A 19,965-nucleotide genomic window follows, 5' to 3' on the forward strand; every position below is an offset into this window, starting at 1 on the left:
TGATTGTACAATTGCTTAAATAAAAAATTCTGTTCAAAGAAATGCATTACATCTCTATAAAATATACAATCTTTTAATATACTATTCTAAAACATTTATATTAATAATAGTATGTGAATATTACGAAAATTAAAGTATGAACATTTCTCCTTATATAATTAAAATGAAATGTTTTCAATTGAAAAATTATTTTTTCATTCTTACATTATATAAATAAAAAATGCATGTCATTTAAATTATGGAATATTCACATTATGTATGCATATTAAATAATTAAATAATACATAGATGCCTTTTAAAAGGGAATAACAAATGTCATTTCATCACACAACAAGCATTGATTATAAAATTCTTGTTTGTATAGATATACTTGGTTTCTTGTTGCTTATTTCTTTAATCAGTAGATCAATAATAGTGTACAATATTTTGTATATGTTTATTTAGTTAATTTGTTTCGCATCTAAATAGAAGTAAAATAGCATAAGGAGACGGTGACAATGCGGTAGCAATTACATAGCAAATATATATATATATATCTATATATGTATAGAAATACATTATAAAATAAAAATGGCAACTCTAATAAATGTCTCATAAATGAATTGTGTGTTTCACAAACTGTTTAAAGACTTACATCTTCTTGAAATTTTTATGTGTTTACATATAGAAAAATAATTTTACAGGAAGTTTTCTTGTCGGTTTAATTACATATGAATCAATGAATCACATGAGTGAAAATTATAACTCCATTAGTAAAATAAAATTTAAGAGATAGTGAAGTTCAAGTTTTATTACAAACCTAAATAGTGTACACTTAATAATCAATACAGCAATATTAAGTCTTAAGAAAGACATGGCAATAATATTCACACACATGATACATATACAAATGTACTCTGTTTTTTCATTTTCTCCTTCGTATATATTAAATTTTTAAATATAATAATTAACTAATAATGTTTATATTAATAATTAATTAATAATGTTTGCAGTTTAAAAATCACCACAGTTTAAAATAATAAGAAAATAATTCAAAATAATAAGAAAAGGAAGATTTATTGACATGAATATGTACAATCAACTAAAAGCTTCATTGGATATATTATGTATATTGTACTTTTCATAAACTGATGTGTAAATTTAAAGAAAATAAGAAATTTTTGCTTATATATATATATATATATAAGATATATCACTATATTGATCATCCTCTAAAATTTCATTAATGTTAGGATAGTGGGGTATACATGATAAACAAAGAACAAACAACTCTTTTTCGAAACCGTTGAAAAAATAACATTTCAATAAAATATTATGTTACACTGTACATATTTTTCTACAGATATTAATATTCAGCTAGGCACCAGCCTGGCGTATCTTTTGATAACTATTCACAACCGAATGAGGAGACAAGTTAGAAGCTTAATTAATAAAAATCAAATATTCATTCAAATATCACTATATAATACATGTCCTACGTTACTTAATTCTTGATGTACAGCTTGTAACGATAAGATTGTATAGAATTGATTTTATAGAATTAGATCACTCCTTTTAAGAGAATCATGGTCTCCCAATTTATTGTATTTAAAAAAATAACAAAGAATAAAGATGTTCAGATACTTTTCCATCTTTCTTCTTTAAAAAGTTGTCTCATTACATTATTTAATGCGTATATTACTACTACCTTGCAGCTGGCATTTTTTCAAGAAAATCTTGTTCAATCACTGCTTCCAGTTGTGTAACATTCAACGGTGCCTGTGTATCACTCGATCTGCGACTCAGTGTCGTAAAAAAATAATGCAGATCTTGCAATGAACGAATGTTATTCGACGTTAGAAGTAGTTCACCGGGTACAGCTTTCACAGTGTTTGCTTCCTGTTTATACTGGAATAAAGCAGATATTTCACATAGAATCATGAATGATTTTCGAACAATGCAAGAAACACCTGTTCAGTAATTTGTTCTGTTATTTATAACTGTAAAATAAGAAGTATAATATAATGCCAGCATATATATTATACATATTTTTATAAATATATCCTAATCTTATCTTTTATTTCTTCTTGCTTCATAGAAATGGAAATGGAAACCTCTAAATTAAACTTGAATTAAAAGTACAAATAAATATTACCTATGAAATTGTTAAAAAGTAATTTACTAGTATGTAGTTTATAATATTAAACATAATGTAAGCACTGAACTATTGAAATAGAGAGTGATTGGCATAGTTACAAAAATAAAATACATATATCTATATATAATTTGCATGATACTAAAATAAGTATTTCATCAGAATTGATGAAAGCAGACCAAAGTAGTGTGTGCATTCTATTTAGTTAAACCATACTTTTAAAATATTAAGATATAAAAATAATAAAAAAAGTCAGAGAATACTAATAATAACTAAATAAAAGCAGATTCATAAATACTTAGATAAGACAAATTTTGTTTAGTATAAATAAAATTAGGAAATTATAAATATATAATATTAAATATATAATATTTTCTTTAGTAACAATTAAAATAGATTTTATAATTAAGAGAAATATGTGAGTGAAGTTACATACAGTGTTCATTAAGTACATTTGTAATAAAAGACTGTACTCAGTTTACTGTCAATCAGTTTGAAAGTGACCATGGCAGTGACTGGATTAAGAACAGTTACTTGTTTCATTTTTTATTTTATAGTAGTGATAAATGCCCGTAAGTGTTATACACAATCACGTAAGTGTTTTTTAAATATTTAAATTAAATAGATACATGTCCAAAAAATTTTGTTTAATTGATCAATGTGATGAACTTCATTGATTTATAAATTATTGTTATAATAACATACAAAATCTTTAAAAAAGTTCTATTTAAATGTATCTTTTACTTATATTTTGGTAGTTTATATATACTACTATAATTTAAGACTGGTTTTTTAATTTATTACTCTATCTAAAATATAAAGAATCATTCTTTTAATGAGTTAAATATTTTTTAATACAATATTTATTTTGAATTACATAAATAAACGGGGAAAAATGACGATATGCTTAATGGTCCATTATATTTTTTCCGCTTTCAATAGACTTCGTTAAAGTTAATTGACTGCAATTAATAGAAATTAAATGATATAAATCACACAGTAAGCTTACTTGAATAATATTTTACTATGAAAACCGAATTAAACTTTTTATCGTATTTATTTGCAATGTATTATAATTACACTGTATTTTGTAGAATATACGGATGATTCTGATTATAAAGATTTAGAATTTTACGAAAATATACCAGCCAATTACATTGGAAACTTTGACAAAGATCATCTGGATATGGTTCAGGATGACTTTTACATTTTGAGCAATTTCGAAGACGCAAATATACAAAACAACGTTTACCCCCACAAAAATGATCTTCAGATTCCGTTTGAAAATAGTGGCGATTCTCTCAAAAAAAGATCATCAGTCGCACAGTTGGAGTGGTATAAGCCAGAGAAAGTGTATCGATACACGAAACATCGGATTCCTGGATACGACTATGAAGAACTCGATTATATGATCACTAAAAATTTTCAACAATGTGATGAAAGGTCCGTTTGGACCCATTGCCTTTGTCAATTTACTTGTACCGAACCGGATATGGTAGATTGTTACACGCCATGTAAAAGTGGATGCGAATGTAAGGAAGAATACGTATTTGACGAAAGAACGCAACAATGTCTATTACCGGAACAGTGTCTTCCAAAGGAAGACAATTTTTATATCACATAATTTGTGTTAAAATACAGAAAAAAATGTAATGCTTTGCTGTACCTTCAATACACTTTATGTGACACAGTGGAATACTGAATATATACTAATTTGAATAAAGTGATGGAAAGGTTTATAAAATAAAACATAAATTGTTTTTTAAACATACCTTACTGTCCATCAGTTTTGCTATTCTCGTAATGTGTGGTACAAAATCAGAAGATAGATTATTGTTTTCCATGGATCCTACCGCTGAATCCCCTACAAATGCCCATCTATACCTGTACAAAATTTCCAATTTTATGTAATTTCCTTTATAAGAATTATTCTTATAAATATTGTTTGTACTTTTAACTTACATTTGAAATTGAGGAAGCCTGTGTGCAGGTAAAAGCAGTGCTAAATCTAATAATTTAGCAGCTGCAAGTTGCAATTGCAACCAATGGGGATGGCCATGTGCTTGAAGTCCATTACTAGCATTCACAGCCCAAGATGAATCCAAAGCTGAGAGTAGTTTTATATGTGAGCTGTATAAAAATTAAAAATATAATATCTTATAAAAGATTAATTTAATTAATAAACTTTCAATTAATTTTCTTTACTAGTTCTAGCATATTGCAATCAGAAGCAGAAAAACAAAACAAACACATTTCCCATTGATTATCAACTATCTCCCAATACTACGAAATGTTTCTTGAAGAACTGTAATATTATCTTTTAACGATTTTATGAAAATATTACACTTCTTCCAATAGGGACGAAATATCTAAAATATAGATATGTTTAGAAATTACATTTCGTTTCGTATACGTTAATATGCAAGAAGCATTCAAAATTACCTGCCATGACGACTGATGTCCCAACACCAATCAATTTACGGAGGCATCATAAATTCCACCAAATCACGGATACCGAAACAGAGTCAAAAACAATATGACATTAGAGGTATTATTAATGTTAGTAAGGAATAGAACCAAACAGTTTAAGTAGGACATAGTATTATATTACGCTTAGCGCAAGATTATCAGACTACATAAAATTCTCAGGATTTAAATTTAATTTAAAAAGAAATTGAATACGATTTTAATATCAAATAAATAACAATTGATAATATATATATATTTATATATATCTTAAATGTATTAATAAAATGAATTCCGAATAAAATATTATTATATGTACATATTTTTCCTCCTTTTGATAATTCTTGAACAAAATCCATTGAAGTATCATGCACTGAAAGCACCAAAGTCCCAAAAGCAAAATAACTCCCATAATTAAAAACATAAAATGTTATTTTACCTGAATTCTTCACTATCTGTGTTCAGTTCTTGTTCAATGTATAGGAAAACTTGAACAAGTTCGCTGACTATTACCGGCCATAAGGAAGTTGCGTGTTGTGGAGACATTCTAAGAAGTAGCACCCGGAAACAAAGAAACACTTGTGCTTGAATAGATGGAATTACTTGTGGTAGTCGCAAACTGTCCGCAAGTCGTTCTGGTAATAAATAACAATAATAAAGTCAATATTATATGAAATTTATTAATGTTTCAGAGGTAACTCACCTTGAATTTCAGGCATGTATTTGTGATATTGATCCATTTCGCTGCATAGTATCACATATGCTAACCTTTTTAAAAGTTGGGCTTTCTGCTCATATTCTTGCTCTTTCGAAGAGAATATACTGATACTGCTACTTTGAGCCATTGAAACGCGATCTACAACGAAGTAAATTTATTTAAAATAAACGCGTTAATAATCTATTTATTTGTCATTCTGTTCAGAAAGATAACTACTCATTAAATCTCGGAATGTTGTATTGTCATGTGTCATTAAATTATCTATGATAGTCCTCCAATATGGTAAACATGCTGGTGTCATTTGGAAGAAAGCAGAATCTAGCAGAAGATCCAGCACATCTTTGCGCCATGCTTTCCTTGTATATTGGTAACCTGATAAGGAGCTCAGTAATTGAGAACAAGCCGTAAACGAGGCAATATTCTTTGTCCTAAAAGTTTAGTAATTAGTAGAACACAATATGTCCAAAAACGATATTAATCAATTAGATAGGATAGAATCTTACGAATGATTTTTAAGATATGGCGTAATATTATACATGAGATTGGTTAACAGCGTCACTACACGTTCTTTTTCTTGGGAACCATAACTAACATCCAACAAGGGTGCTACTATTTCTGCTAATACTGCTTGAGCTTGGATACTATATGCTGCATTAGGTGGTGTGCCGGGTGTTACTGCAAAAAACATTTTTGTTAGTTTCTCTGTCAAGTCAGGATTAGAATGCTGAGGCATATTGCTCTAACATGGAAAAAATAACAAACAAACAATAAGGATTACGGTTACTAATATAAAATGGAAAATAAAGTTTTTCTAAAAGAAAAGCATATTACGCACCAGCACCACTTTTGCCTTCTTTACCTTCCGATGATCCTTCAGCAACTTCAAATGCGTCTTCCCTTACTGCTAAATTTCTTCTTAACCAGGTTGTTTGTTCTAAACATGCTCCAGCTATTTGCGAACATGACTCAACCAACTAAAATATGGTTAAATAAAAAATGTAGAGATAAAAATTTGTTAATTAAAAGAAAATCTGAAGAAAGTACCTTTGCAGACACATCTTGCAGATCTCTAATATCCTTCTTTTCTTGCATAGGGGGACATTTCTGTACATATTCATTTAAGATCGCCAATAATAGAAATTGAGCAGGCGCCGTTAAAGATAGGCCATCTTTGAGTAGACCAAGTAAAGATGCCCAAGATTCAATTAGAGATTGAGACGTATTACTTTGCATATAAACATAGAGCAGTTCCAATACAGAAACTTCTAACGAAAAATCTTGTTTCACACCATGAATCGGTGGTTGATTCTTTACAACTTGATGAACAGTCTGAACCAAAGTATCAATAGGCATCACACGGATTGCGCTTACTAAATCAACCATAACTTGTTGATTTGAACAAGCTTCTGGAAGCACCTAATTAAGTAAATAAAGAGACATATGTATATTATACATGTTATATGATATGAAAAGTTATATTATATAAGCCTGGTAATATAATTACCTTCTTAGAACCAGAAGGCTGCCGCCTCTCGTGCCAGGCAACAGCAATGGCGGCCAAAAAGTTTACACCATGATGAAAAGATATGGGAGACAAGAGTTCTAGTAGTTGATGCTTCACTATTCTTGGACTTCCTACTACGCAACTGGCTTGATCACTATATTTTGGTTTAAAAAAGATTCATTAGTATAATATATACTTTTAGACACTTCAAATAAAAAGAAAAAAAGAAACAAAAAAAAGTTAAGGATAAGACAAACTTGTCCTTGGTTGCTAACACTGCTTGCCAAAGAGTGGAGAGAGATGCAATTATTCTTGGCAGGTGACTTAAAGCAGTTCTTCGAGCATGCTGCTGTAATTCACTAACTCCATTTTTATCTTTTGATGTAGTAAGCTCCTATAAAACAGAAATATATACATACATACATATATTTTTTATTATAATATTTTTGAAAACGTATATTCTTTATAATCTTACTGGAGAAAGTGGGCTCGGCATAAACACGTGAATAAGATTATTGAATATTTGGCTTGGATTTGCTCCAGGTATTCCCGTCTGAATAGTGCCACTCAAAGGCTGATTAAATGAAAAGCCTATTTGTTGCGATGTATCCAATAAACAATAATGAAGTAAAAACGTTAAAGCTTCTAGATGTGTCACTGTATAATCCGCAGGAAGACAACACTCCAGTGTGCTTATATCTTGTAACTTTGTCGCCGTTGTTGTTTCTTCGCTGATATAATACGACGCTAAGTTTTCGATATTGCAACATAATTGGTGGATAACTGACGTAACTATAGATGTTAACGAAGATCCCATGAAGGGAAGACTGGAAGTAACAAGAGTTGTCCAATGTTGGTGTAAATGTCTCATGTGTTCCTATAAAAAGAATTAGATTTTATAGAAAAAATAAATGAAGAAAACCATTGAAATAATATTTTGTAAGTGTGAGAGTATTGAAAGTACATATTTACCAATTGTAAAGCACTTAATATGCTAGCAAGGAACATTGGTTGTTGTGGAATTGATGTACCAACTAAATACTTTAAGCTACTTCCCATAATGTTAGGAACAGTCTTTGTTGGAGTACTCGGTGTTGGTGTAGTTGGTGGGCATATTTCTTCACCTTTCTGATTACCACATTGATGTTCTAACATGATTAAAGCTAATAATAACCTTCAATTACAAAAAATATTTATTAATATAACGCGAAACGTACGATTCCTTATATTTTTAAATATGTACCTTAATAGTTGTATTTGAAAAGCCTCTGTATGATCGCTTGCTCTGTATTTGCATTTACTTGTATCATTGTCTATGACTGGATCATTGAATGAAATGATTTCTTCTGTAAATGTAAATACCTCTTCATTTTCCTTATGAGCATTTTTCATATTCATCACGCTAGATACAAGACAATGTAATGCAACTTTTTGTACTTTACATTTAGTAAGTAAATCGATTATATAACAACTAAAACCTTTCCCTGAATCACGAACGATAGGAATTAATTCAGAGAATATAAGTGTCAATAGTTCTGCACTTGCAAGTTGTACCTAATGACAAAAAAATTTTAATCAATACTTACAAAAATTTAAACCAAATTTCATGAATACTATTACCTGCCGATTTCCTGAAATTTCTTCGTGCGTAAGTCTCATCTGTCCTAAATTAGGATAATAGCTCCTAGCAAAATAAAGGCACACACTAATTAAAACTTCTAAATACATGCTACTTCTATAAGCTGCTATGAATTCTGTATTTGCTATGTCTCCATGAAAATTCCTCCCAAATACACTTTTCCTGTGTCTAGCTAGTAAATTTAACAATGTTGTGTTTTTTGTCGCATTGGTTACACCAGTCGTTGCAGCACAACATAGAAACATTCTAGTGTTTGTTAACAACTCGTTGCGAAGTGTACGTAATGCGTAAAGCGTTCTAGTCGAATCATAGACCCCACAGTAAAGCAGCATATGTGAATGAAGATTGTGTACTCCGATTCCAAAATTGCGACCCGTTTTCGAGTTTTGATATGAGGTCTCATCAGTCTGTAAATATATTATTGAGCTGATACAAACGTGATATATAACTTAACTCTTTAATATAAAATGAAGATGGACCACTTACACTTTTAGATGGTTCAACAACGTCGCAAATATGCATTACTTTATCAAGCACTTCATTTAAGATTTCTTCAACTATACTATTCCCACTAGAGTTACTAAAATATTCTTCTGCAGTTGTACTAATATCCAAGTCTGCTTCTTCGTCATCCATCGTCCAACTAGGTACTTCGACGCTTGCTTCAAAACTTCCAACATCGTGAACATCATAATTCGTCGCAAATTCGTTTGTGCTATGATATTTGCCCTTAATGATAGTCCCTGCTACTTCCCTAGAACTACCTGGCATTATTATGGACTCTTTCTTCTGTTTTGTTTGCTTATTGGTAATTTCAGGGCTGCTAGAATCGAAACTATTAGTAATGGAATCCAAAGATGAGCCAACCTCTCCATTCAGTTTCTTAAACCCATTTTTTTCTTTCGCCTTTAAGCTGGAATTTGCTGATTCATAGAAACTTTCGTCTAAGCTAGCGGTCGAACCTTTGTCGAAATCTATCTTTTTGAATCTTGTCGCATTCTTTAACAACTCTGTTGTTAAGTTTACCTTTTTCACACTAGGCAACAAATCGTCCTCTGTCAGAGAGTCATTGGAATTCTCATTGCAGTTGAGCGACAAAGGATTCACAAAAACAGAGATCTTTCTATTACCAGATATGCTAGGAGGTACTTCTAGTTCTTTCATATATTGATTTTTTTCGGTTACGTACTGATTACAATTATCACCGGCGGCCAATGTCGTTACGGCAAATATTCTTTTCACTTTCACAGGATTTATGGCCTTTTTCTTCTTTTTACCTTTACGCCATTTCTTATCTTCATCTACGCTATCACTAACGTGGTATATCACATTACCGTCTACTGAACTGATTGCGTAAATTTTTGCTGCACCTTCTGTGTCATCTTGTATCTCAGACTTTTCTTCTATGGGATCGTTTTTCGTCAAAACAGTATTGCTATGCTGTATACTGACATGCAGCACGCTCATACGACAGGTAGATGGATCTAAGAGTATTATCAATAACGGGTCTACTACCCGCGAAACATCACCTCGCATTAAGGAGTGCAGAAGCCATGATTGAGCATGAAGCTTTAGAGGAGAGTTGTCTGCGAGCTGTAGATTATCCAGTATTTTTAACAATGATCTGTAGAACAATTTAAATTAATAATACGTGAGATACAAGATTATTAAAAAATGTATTAAAAATAATATAACGTACCGATCGAAAGATTTCATACAACCTCGCAATCTAGGGTTCGTTTCAATTTCACGTCCGAGATGCCATAATGTGGCAAACCTATTGAACGCTTCTATTCTTTTCTCTATATTTTCTGACGTGAGTGCTAGTCCAATTACATCCTCTACAGCATCACAGGAATTGTGTAAAGCATGATGCAGTTCGTGCAACAATTCAACACATCGCATTCTGTATTTATGTGCAGGTAATTCGCCAAGATGATGCCATAAGGATTGTGCTAGTACCTTAATAAATATACTTATTTTAGATCTCAAGCAGTCCTTATCCTAAGTTTAAATAGATATAAAAATTATTTAAAGAAGTATATGAATACCTGAAATACGTTAGTATATTGCATCAAGTAAGTTATATGCCATTGTTTCAATAATGGCACCATAATTACAGCTGTAACTCCCTCCCCGCTTTTTGGGTAGGTCTCAATGTCGTTATGTGCTTTTAACAAAGCTACTAAATCTAACAAAGTAGCAATACTGGTTAATTGTAAAGCAGGTTGTTTTCCCAACCAACAAGTACAAACTACTAAAACTTTCAACCAATCTGGAAGAATAATATTTCCCTTCGGTTCTTCCTCTACAAGTAGTCCATCACCAGGAAGAAAATACTTAGGAAATGTAGATAGTTCAACAAACAAGCTGGAGGCCATTTTCATAGCATCATCCCATTCTGCTTGTGAAATAGAATCAATATACAGATGAAGAATGTCTAACTGTTTGGTATCTTCCATTACAGAAATATCTTGGCTGAAGAAACCAGAATCCTCCATATTTAATCTAGAATTTAATAAAAGTTCTAGATATCGCATTCTCTCGTCGAAACTCTCCCTTGGACACGGTATCATCAAATTATCGAACATATTTTGAACCGTTTTCTCTTTAGTCAATACTCTATTACTAACTAATTTCACGTAAAAAGTCTCATACTGTCTTAAACATTTTTCTAACATCGAATGTTGCGCTTGAAACGCAGGAGACGGTCCTCTACCCAAGGATCCTGTGGAGCCCATAGGACTACTTTTACTTGACTGTTTCAAAGTAGTCAACTGATCCTTAGATGGAGAATTAATGGTACTCGTTTCTATGTATTCGGTCTTTATATCGTCCATACTTTTATTTCTTGGCAAACCTTTGGATTCTGCATCCACGACTACCGAAATATTGGTACCTGGTTCTGGTAAAGAGTCGCTTAATTTTGAGGTACTTTTACTAGATTTCTTTTTCGACTTTTTATCGGATCGTTTGGTGGCACCTCCCGAGTTTGCTCTTCTTCTAGGGCTGGGACTTTTCTCGGAAAACGAACCGCTAGTTGTGTCCGGTTTATTCAATTTACTATCGGATTGGCTCTTTTCCAAAGGAATTGCGGTTAAGGAGTTATCATTGACTGTTGTGGTAGTACTCGTAGTTGTATCCAATTTCGTTTCCAATTCGTTCTTCTCCGTGTGATTTGAAACCACCGTCGGCTGTACTTTTGTCAGAATTTTCGCGCACAATCGAAGACTTCTCGAGATCTCCATAGGAGATAAAAGATCGATGTGATACAAAAGTTTACTAATGATCTCGTAGAATAAGCCAGGTAGATGCTCAGAAGGAGTGTCTATAAATGCATCCAACGACACAGTATCGAGCAGAAATTCAGTCAATATACACACTTCCAAGAAATTCGGCATTCCACAACCTACAGACCTCACGGCAATGTCTTCTGTTTCTTGTTTACTTTTTGCTCTACCTTGACAAGCCTTTTCAAACAGATGGCCACAATGTATCCATACGTAAGATGGTTCTAATGTTGAAAATAACAAGTTTGCTGATTTTACTACTTCGTTTGTTTTTGGTACTCTGTTTGATTGACCGCAGGCGTTATAAAATGTCCTATGAATAAAAAAATAGAAGTTTTTATATTATTGAAGAGATTATTTTGCTATATTAGTTTTGAATATGTTGTTTTACCTAAAAACTTCAAATAAAATATCATCCAAAATTACTGGACCAATATCTGCCTTTTCTAATAAAGAAACCAGTATTCTATATGGCTTTAAATCTTGTGGACTTTCCTCACAAACAGCTTTTAACAATGATTTTATTGCTTCAATTAGCATTTCCTTCGAGTACATATCAAAATAAGTGGGTGTATTTTCCATGTTTTCTAAAACTTTAGTTTCCATTCTTCTCTTCAAAATAGATGTGCTTACTTCAGTACCCAAAAGCCATGCAAACAATCGTCTGTGATATATACACATAAATTAATTTTATAAAATGTCCCATTAAATATATTTTATGTACATTCTTTTATCTTTTTACTTTACCTATTCAAACTCATGTCTCTCCTCAATATAGTGACAAGAGCAGCTGTGACTAGTGATACCATGTGCTCGTGTGTTAATTGACTATTATGTACAGGAAAACCAACTAACAATAAATCCAAAGCACTCCTTTGTACTAACACAGAACTGTCTTGTACTCCAGCGCAAAGAGCAGTAACCTAATTCATTAATAATAATTAATATTCGTGTATAAATCAGTCATTAAAATACAAATGATATTTGATCTCTTGTAATAATTTTTATTTTTACCATAATATTAGTATCTGTGCCCATGATGTACTTTTGTTCTTCCATTGGCAGTTTTTTGTTGAAGTGAGCTAATACAAAAGATATAGCAGGTAATCGGATTCCAGAATTTGAAGCTAAACAATCCCACAAACATGCATAAAAATGTTCTGGACCTACTCCCTCACATACTTTCTCAAGCAAGGAGTTGGTTCTAAAGAAACAAATTTATAAAGTTTAAGAGAATATTTTAGTTCTTGTCTTATGATTCACATTGTTTTTATTTTATTATTACCTATCAAAGTGGTCAGACCCATCTTCTAAACCAAGTAAAACACCACTTAAAAATCCACTTAACCCAGGCCTTAATCTCTCTCCAAGAGGTACAAAATGAGTTTCATATACTGTCAACAAAGATGGTCTTACATTCATAGCAGCATGACCCAACAAAGGAAATAGACCTATAATGAAGTTCAAATTAATGAACACAAATTAATAAATAAATTTAAATTATGCAATTGGAAGGATTAATTGTTTAATGTTAATCTTACCAGCACTATATATAAATAGTTCATGACTCAGTCTATTAGTGCCCATACACTTGAAAATAATGTCATAGGTTTCTAGAGCTTTTAAATGAACACCGGATGGCAAAGCAGGATGCATACATTGTGCTAATCTTTTAGATATCTTAATTCTTCTAGGAATAACTGGAAACTTCATATGACTTAATAACACTTTGTTTAATTTTCCAAGTGCAGAAATTAAATCTGCCCATTCGCTTGTATATTCAAAGCTCTTTAGAGCTTTGTCAACAGCTGACACATAGCTGTATAAAATATAACATTCTTTAATTTGCATAGAAGATTAAAATTCAATGCTATATTTAATTACATATGAACAAATATTCTTTTAATAAATATTAACATAATTAGAAACAATGTCATTATATTTGCTTTTTGGAAAGTTTTATATTAATAGACTGGAATATACATAAACAATCAGGTGAAACACTTTACTTACACTCTATATTTAGAGTCTTTCATGAGTTCAAACTCTTCCAAGGCTATAGAACCCATTGTTACAATGTTTTATTGTAATTTACAATAAAAATAGACGACTATGTATCACATATACTTGATCCTTCTTACATTATTTCAGTACTGATTGGTATCACAAGTGATTCATAAGAGGCAATTGCCATTAAAAAATGCTCTTATCATGCAGCACATTGTGTTTAGATAAGAGTGTATCCCTCTGCCTAAAAAAAAAATCAGGTAACCTTTAGACAAATATGTTGATCACAACCTACAATATCAACCCCGCGCGTTTCTTAGAATAACTAAGTTCTCTCAGACACAGTTGCGTTTTTACTCTGATAAAAATAAATCGCAACGTGTGGTTATCGACTGGTTCAACGATTTGTCGTGGCTTTGTGGTTTTGTTAAAAACAGATTGTTTTATCTGTATTACCAAGAGTAACTGTATTAATCGTTCCGTGTAACATATGATCGACAAGTGTTATATTATTTTCGACAAAAATGATATAAAATAATATTTCTTTCTTAACGTTCCGAGAAATATGTATACTACGCGATTGTAGAGGAAAATTGTACGTAGAAGAAAAAATTTGAACAAGAACGGCATAACATTGTTTCTTTCATGTTCATGCTTTGTTTGCTTACGATTGCCCGTATCAACGATCCTATCCGTCCAACATATGTATATAGTTAAAATCGAAAAATACTTTTCAATATTGATTTAAAAATAAATGAAGGATTGAAAAGATACAATGTAAACACACTTGTTATTGTCACTTAATATGTACTTCTGAAATTACTCGTGCGCCACAATTTCATACCATCTATGTACGTATTTAGTTTTCGTTCGAAAATATTTTAAAGGAACGATTAACAATCGTCCCGTTAATTTGAGGTTAATTCGATACTGTTTACGTAAACGGGTACAAAACGAGATTCAAAAAGTTAGTAACGTCCATCGTATCGTTTGTAGATAGGTCTGACGAACAGCTCACCTTCTGATGTTGACATTTTGAATTTGCATATGTCGTTAAGGGTGAAGGTGAAAAGTATCGAATAATCGCGCACGTTTTGTTGATCACGAATGCGATCATCAAGAGACGATATTAAAAGAGAAATCAAGGAAGATGAAGAAAATTCAGTTGGAAAATCCTGAAAATGGATCACCGCAGTTTTTATGATAGGCTTCTGTCAAACGAGCTTTTCCATCATTTCGTGTACACGTATGATGTAGACTGTGTGAAGTTGGTTATACTGAACTATACATATAACGAAGCACAAAGAATTCAAGCGTACGTCACCGCGTGTATCGATGCCACTTATTGCATTTTTTCGTTTGTGTACGTCGCTGGCCACGTACACAAACAAGATTGTAACGTGCGTGACGTATAACCTATGCCATGCGTACACAGTAACAGTATATACCTTGCTAATTGACCGGAATTCTGTCTTCTTAACTGACCGTTGCTATCCCCACATTTTTTCGAAATAATATCTATGAAGTGGAATTCCAGCTTTTCAGACTTTAAAAGCTTGATATCTGAAATCAAATATCATTGTTTTACTATCTCTTTATACATGCAAGTAGAATTTTTAGTATGGTCTTTTTCTTATTAATTAATATTCTTTTGTTTGTGTACGTCGCTGGCCACGTACACAACAAGATTGTATCGTGCGTGATCGACGTGATGTATAGCAATACTTTGCTAATTGGCCGGAATTCTGTTTTTTTAACTGGCCGTTACTATCCCCACATTTTTTTGAAGTATCTCTGCGAAGTGAAATTCCAGCTTTTCTCAAAATCCTTAAAATCTAAGTATCTGAAGTCAGATATTACTATTTCATTATCTTGTTCATCTTGCCGGTTTTTTTGGTATAGACTTCACAGATAATAACTCGCTTTCACTAGAGTTTATTCAATGCCGTGGTAATTATGATTATTGAATTCTTATTTATTACATTATCAACGTAATTTTTTACACGGTTCGCGTATGTCCTATGTATCACCATTTAATTCTAAAATTGTAATACAATATTTTATGTAAATAGTTATATAGTTATTTGTGATGTCTTTTTTCTGTCAGAATACCTCAAATGATGGAATTCCGAATTATAAGCTTTTAGTATAAATATTCTTTTATACATACTTACCAGTTTATTTTATTAACCGATATAGATAATACAATATGTTTAGCGCGTTATAAAATATATGTATAGTTTCTAAATAATTGGTAACAGTTCAATAACTGGAGTAAAACGAACGGCTGTATGAACGAACGATATTACTTTATCCTGTGATTTTCGCCCGTCCTTATCTTTTTCACTTTAGACTTATCTCTGATTGGACACAAGCCCCTTATTCCCTGTACATAGGGGGAAGTTTGTTTGATACATTTTATCGTATATACGTCATACGAAGCACGAAAAGTTATATGTATCAAATATATACTCATTTATCAATATCAAATATTTCCCTTGTTCCCTATAATCGCTACTTCCTCTTACAATCCCATACAAAAGGCATTTTAAAAGCAGCACAAATATTAAATGCTTATTAGACATACTTACAATATATCACAAAATGTTTGTTTGCATTTGTTGGAGGTTTTCATAAAGTCTTTTAATAACAGTATGTGTAGTAATATGATTTATTTCATACCGCTACAAATTCAATGAACATGCTCTCGGTTTTATATCGGTATGATTAAGAAAATAATCAAATAGAGAAATTCATACTTGCGAAGAGATTAGTTATTCTATTTTTTCACCTTCTAAAAATAGTCCGATTTCATTATAAAAAATCAGTTTCTATGTGGTATTACAAGATTATTTACATGGAATGTCCCTAGACGTTATAAACATTTTAACAATAAAACAATTTAAATAACAAAAGTAATAATATTATCGTTTACCAATGCAACATTCGTAGTTTCTGTAACGTAAATATGTTATGTAAATAAGTCAGTTCTTTTGTTTTCTATTAAAAAGTTCGATATTTCACGTGTCATTAAATACCATTCAGTGATTTTCAGGTAATTTCCAACAAGGAATTAAATGCGTAAGATGCGATGTATCAATTAACTAATAAACGCATTAAAATATAAATTTGGACATTTCAAATAATATTATTGCGATGTTTTCCTATACAGGGTACGATTCGGTAAATTTTACAAAAAAACATATAACTCGTAGCACAAGCAATGACTTTTGATTTTTCTTAATCTTAATTGACGTTCCATGCAGTTGTAAAAAGATCACATTTGTGCATGAACATCATCGAATGAAAAATTATCATTTCTGACGTAAATCTTTGTTTCTATATCCTTTCTCATCAAGAATTTAGTTTTGCACCTAATGGTTGAGGTCTTGAATTGCGTTCAATTCTTTTCTGCTGCTGCTCAAACAGCCGTTGCTCCCTTTCTCTTCGCTTCTGTTCTCTTAATGTTTTTGTGGGGTCTCCAAATTCCTTTGTTGTTTCTTCTTCCCAGCCAACAGCATTGTCTTCCCATTCTCCTAGCTCGTTCTATGTAAATATAATTTCAGAAATTATATAGTTCCTTCTCATTAAAAATAGTTATGTAAGAAACATAAACATACAGATGGCATGAGATCATTCGCCATGGCAAATTTTGATGCGTTCCAGGATGTATTTTCCGAAGCCTTATCTTTTACTAAAATCTTTGTCTGTGTTGTAATCTTTGGTGTCATATTCTATGATAGATATAAGAAGTTAGATATAGATATTTCCCAGTTGTTAAAGCAATAGAGATAATTACCTCAAAAAAATTTGGTTGCTGTTCCTCTGTAGATTCTGGCAGTTTAGAAATTTGCTGTCTGTATTGTTCAATTTTTGCTTGTACCGTGTTAACTGGCTTATCTGGCACGACCACGACAGGATTTTCTTCCCATTGATCCCAGTGCTCTAATTCCTTGAGCAAGCATCTTCAGTGATTACTATTATCGGAGTCAATGGTACAACAGGATTTTCATAATTTTTGAATCGTTGCAAAAGAAATGAACTTAAAAAAAGGTGAATGACAATGTTAGAAACTCACTGGTTGTGTTGTGTTGTTTACGGTGTTTGGTACTACGCCGATCGTGGAGAGAGGTATAGAATCACAAGACGACCTTCTTCGACGTCGAAGACAGCACATCGCACGCCTAAATACTCCCAGAAGTAATACGATGAGGGCTTTCAAACGATTTACTAAAAATTCTACTGCCATCGTAATATCGGCATAGATCTAACCTCTTTTACAATGATATAATAATAAATTGTATATGTTTTTATTACAAAGAATCAAGACTGATCAAATGCCATTTTGCTGAAAAATATCTAGAATTAAGTGATTTTACTGTCGTGTCACTTTGTACATACTTTATAAACACTAATAACTGTTAATAATAAGTATATTCTCCATCCGGCACACAGCTTCTCGTAAAACAATAAAGAGGTTATCGAGAAATATCGATTAAAATCTATGTGTCGACTGTCGACTCGTTTTCAAACTTTCAACAGGTTGCTAGTTGCTATCAGAATTAATCGTAATTCGACCATCTTGCAATTTAAATTTTAATTTTTGTAAACCTTTAGAAATTATATTTATTAACAACTTATGTATAATCTTTCATTATTTTTTCACAAAATTTTAAATTATATTCACGAGAGGAATAAAATATATATGTACAAAGTAAAGTAATTAAAACAAATGTTTATTTATTTTATAAAAAAATAATATTGTTATATTTCAGAGAATCGTTTATGTACGAACGCATTTTTCACGTTTCGTTCTACGATCGAATTTACACTTTTGGTACGGACCGCATTTTACTCCGCCACAATAAACGTCGTCTGAAAAATAAATTTTCTTATGGATATTGGAAGATATAAATCTTAAAAAATTATGTAAACTCTTTTACCATTCGATGATCCTTTATATCCATTGCCGGTACTAACGGGACTCGCTGAAACACATGACTCACTTCCGCATTTATTTGGACAGCATTTCTCATTAAAAGAGCATTGGAAATCCGAAACACATTTAGGAGTGCATTTTGAAACACTGTTTCTTAATGGACAATGTCCTTCTTTATCTAAAAAATGATTAAATTGTAAATGATGAATTTTCCTTTTGCGTAAAGATAATTTTAATGCGCCATTTTTGAAAATAGAAACTCATTTCGATTAATTCTAATATTAAACAAATTATACGACATCAAGATTGTCAAATAGATCAATAAATACCCGTTAGGTAAGCTATATTGAAATACTCGCGTGGTAATATAGTAATAATGTAGTATTATCTTTATATTTTATGATTGACAAAAGACAGAATATGTGATCATAGATGAGATATAGGATGAACCAAAATATCTTATAGAATTTGTAGGAAATCGTTTTTTATGAACAGTCATATTGATTTTTCTCAGTCGTTATATCGACGATTATATCTGAACGTATCTGTACATATTTCTCATAGTAAAACATTTATTGGCAATAAGCATAATCAAGATATACGTGAGAGATATAAAATATGACAAATTATTAGTTAATACTCAATTAAAGTGTCAATATGTCGATATTAATTATAGATAATAGAATTATATTTACAACATTATCGCATTCGTTCGAAATAAATTAATAATTCAATAGCAAGAAAAGTTCTATTAGTTTTATATGAAATGTCAGTAAATAATATATCTACATAGAGGTGATCAATTAACTTACGAGACAGCTGAGCGTCTGCCACAGCAATTAATAAGCACACAGCCAGTACCATAATTATTCCTTTCTCTATAATGATATACACTTGATTATTTAAAAGTTCGAAAAATAAAATAATGTATTAATGCACAAGATGTCTCAATATAAACAAAAACGGAAACGACAAAGTTATCTCTTCGATGAAATTGTCTCTTTAACTCACATTAACTTTTTGTTAACTTGAAACACCTTATGTAAAAGTCTCAATTTTCATAAACACACATACTATGCATTGTTCTTTGTCGAAGATCCTCTTCCACAATTTTAAAATCACCAGATCTATTCAACTGCAAGATGAACAACGTCTAATTGGTGCGTGATAAGAGTTCAGATTCTTAAATCTTTCTCTGTCATTTTCTTTCCTTATCTATCTACATAACAATCTCTATGTCATTATCTCATTCGTTTCCACCTCTACTC

At 31.3% G+C, this 19,965-nt stretch overlaps 4 protein-coding genes across 13 annotated transcripts; 1 reads left to right on the top strand and 3 right to left on the bottom strand.

The window, feature by feature from the left end:
- Window positions 1-1,030: 1,030 nt before the first annotated feature.
- Window positions 1,031-15,030, bottom strand: LOC117232206 (protein dopey-1 homolog). 9 transcript variants are annotated; one of them, XM_033491422.1, is made up of 26 exons: window positions 14,777-15,030; window positions 13,765-14,002; window positions 13,293-13,570; window positions 13,037-13,202; window positions 12,766-12,955; window positions 12,499-12,674; window positions 12,143-12,415; window positions 10,513-12,064; window positions 10,161-10,423; window positions 8,948-10,085; window positions 8,443-8,868; window positions 8,066-8,376; window positions 7,795-7,996; window positions 7,298-7,699; window positions 7,080-7,216; window positions 6,823-6,976; window positions 6,363-6,734; window positions 6,154-6,292; window positions 5,822-5,993; window positions 5,535-5,746; window positions 5,304-5,456; window positions 5,040-5,235; window positions 4,577-4,588; window positions 4,097-4,264; window positions 3,907-4,018; window positions 1,684-1,887 (listed from the first exon to the last, which is right to left on the bottom strand). In XM_033491422.1, the coding sequence occupies exons 2-26, from the start codon at window positions 13,818-13,820 to the stop codon at window positions 1,684-1,686; spliced, it is 7,464 nt and encodes a 2,487-aa protein (XP_033347313.1). In that variant the 5' UTR covers window positions 13,821-14,002; window positions 14,777-15,030. The 9 variants fall into 9 exon arrangements, with proteins under 9 accessions (XP_033347318.1, XP_033347319.1, XP_033347317.1 ...); XM_033491423.1 differs by lacking the exon at window positions 14,777-15,030 and adding an exon at window positions 14,603-14,755; XM_033491425.1 differs by lacking the exon at window positions 14,777-15,030 and adding an exon at window positions 14,427-14,446.
- LOC117232209 lies at window positions 2,163-3,883 on the top strand. 2 transcript variants are annotated; one of them, XM_033491434.1, is made up of 2 exons: window positions 2,163-2,727; window positions 3,229-3,883. In XM_033491434.1, the coding sequence occupies exons 1-2, from the start codon at window positions 2,640-2,642 to the stop codon at window positions 3,756-3,758; spliced, it is 618 nt and encodes a 205-aa protein (XP_033347325.1). In that variant the 5' UTR covers window positions 2,163-2,639; the 3' UTR covers window positions 3,759-3,883. The 2 variants fall into 2 exon arrangements, with proteins under 2 accessions (XP_033347325.1, XP_033347326.1); XM_033491435.1 differs by having other exon boundaries at window positions 2,165-2,706.
- Window positions 15,031-16,415: 1,385 nt separating the features above from the next.
- Window positions 16,416-18,329, bottom strand: LOC117232208 (receptor-binding cancer antigen expressed on SiSo cells-like). Its single transcript, XM_033491433.1, has 4 exons — window positions 17,837-18,329; window positions 17,558-17,710; window positions 17,379-17,492; window positions 16,416-17,304 (listed from the first exon to the last, which is right to left on the bottom strand). Exons 1-4 carry the CDS (start codon window positions 18,005-18,007, stop codon window positions 17,113-17,115), a joined length of 630 nt encoding a protein of 209 aa, XP_033347324.1. The 5' UTR covers window positions 18,008-18,329; the 3' UTR covers window positions 16,416-17,112.
- A 149-nt stretch (window positions 18,330-18,478) lies between these two features.
- LOC117232213 (waprin-Thr1-like) lies at window positions 18,479-19,926 on the bottom strand. The gene is made up of 4 exons (XM_033491440.1): window positions 19,772-19,926; window positions 19,510-19,575; window positions 18,702-18,875; window positions 18,479-18,633 (listed from the first exon to the last, which is right to left on the bottom strand). Exons 1-4 carry the CDS (start codon window positions 19,776-19,778, stop codon window positions 18,542-18,544), a joined length of 339 nt encoding a protein of 112 aa, XP_033347331.1. The 5' UTR covers window positions 19,779-19,926; the 3' UTR covers window positions 18,479-18,541.
- Window positions 19,927-19,965: the final 39 nt, after the last annotated feature.

Source organism: Bombus vosnesenskii, unplaced genomic scaffold (assembly GCF_011952255.1).
Source record: "Bombus vosnesenskii isolate JDL3184/JDL3185 unplaced genomic scaffold, Bvos_JDL3184-5_v1.1 scf7180000013285, whole genome shotgun sequence".
NCBI classification, from domain to species: Eukaryota; Metazoa; Arthropoda; class Insecta; order Hymenoptera; family Apidae; genus Bombus; species Bombus vosnesenskii.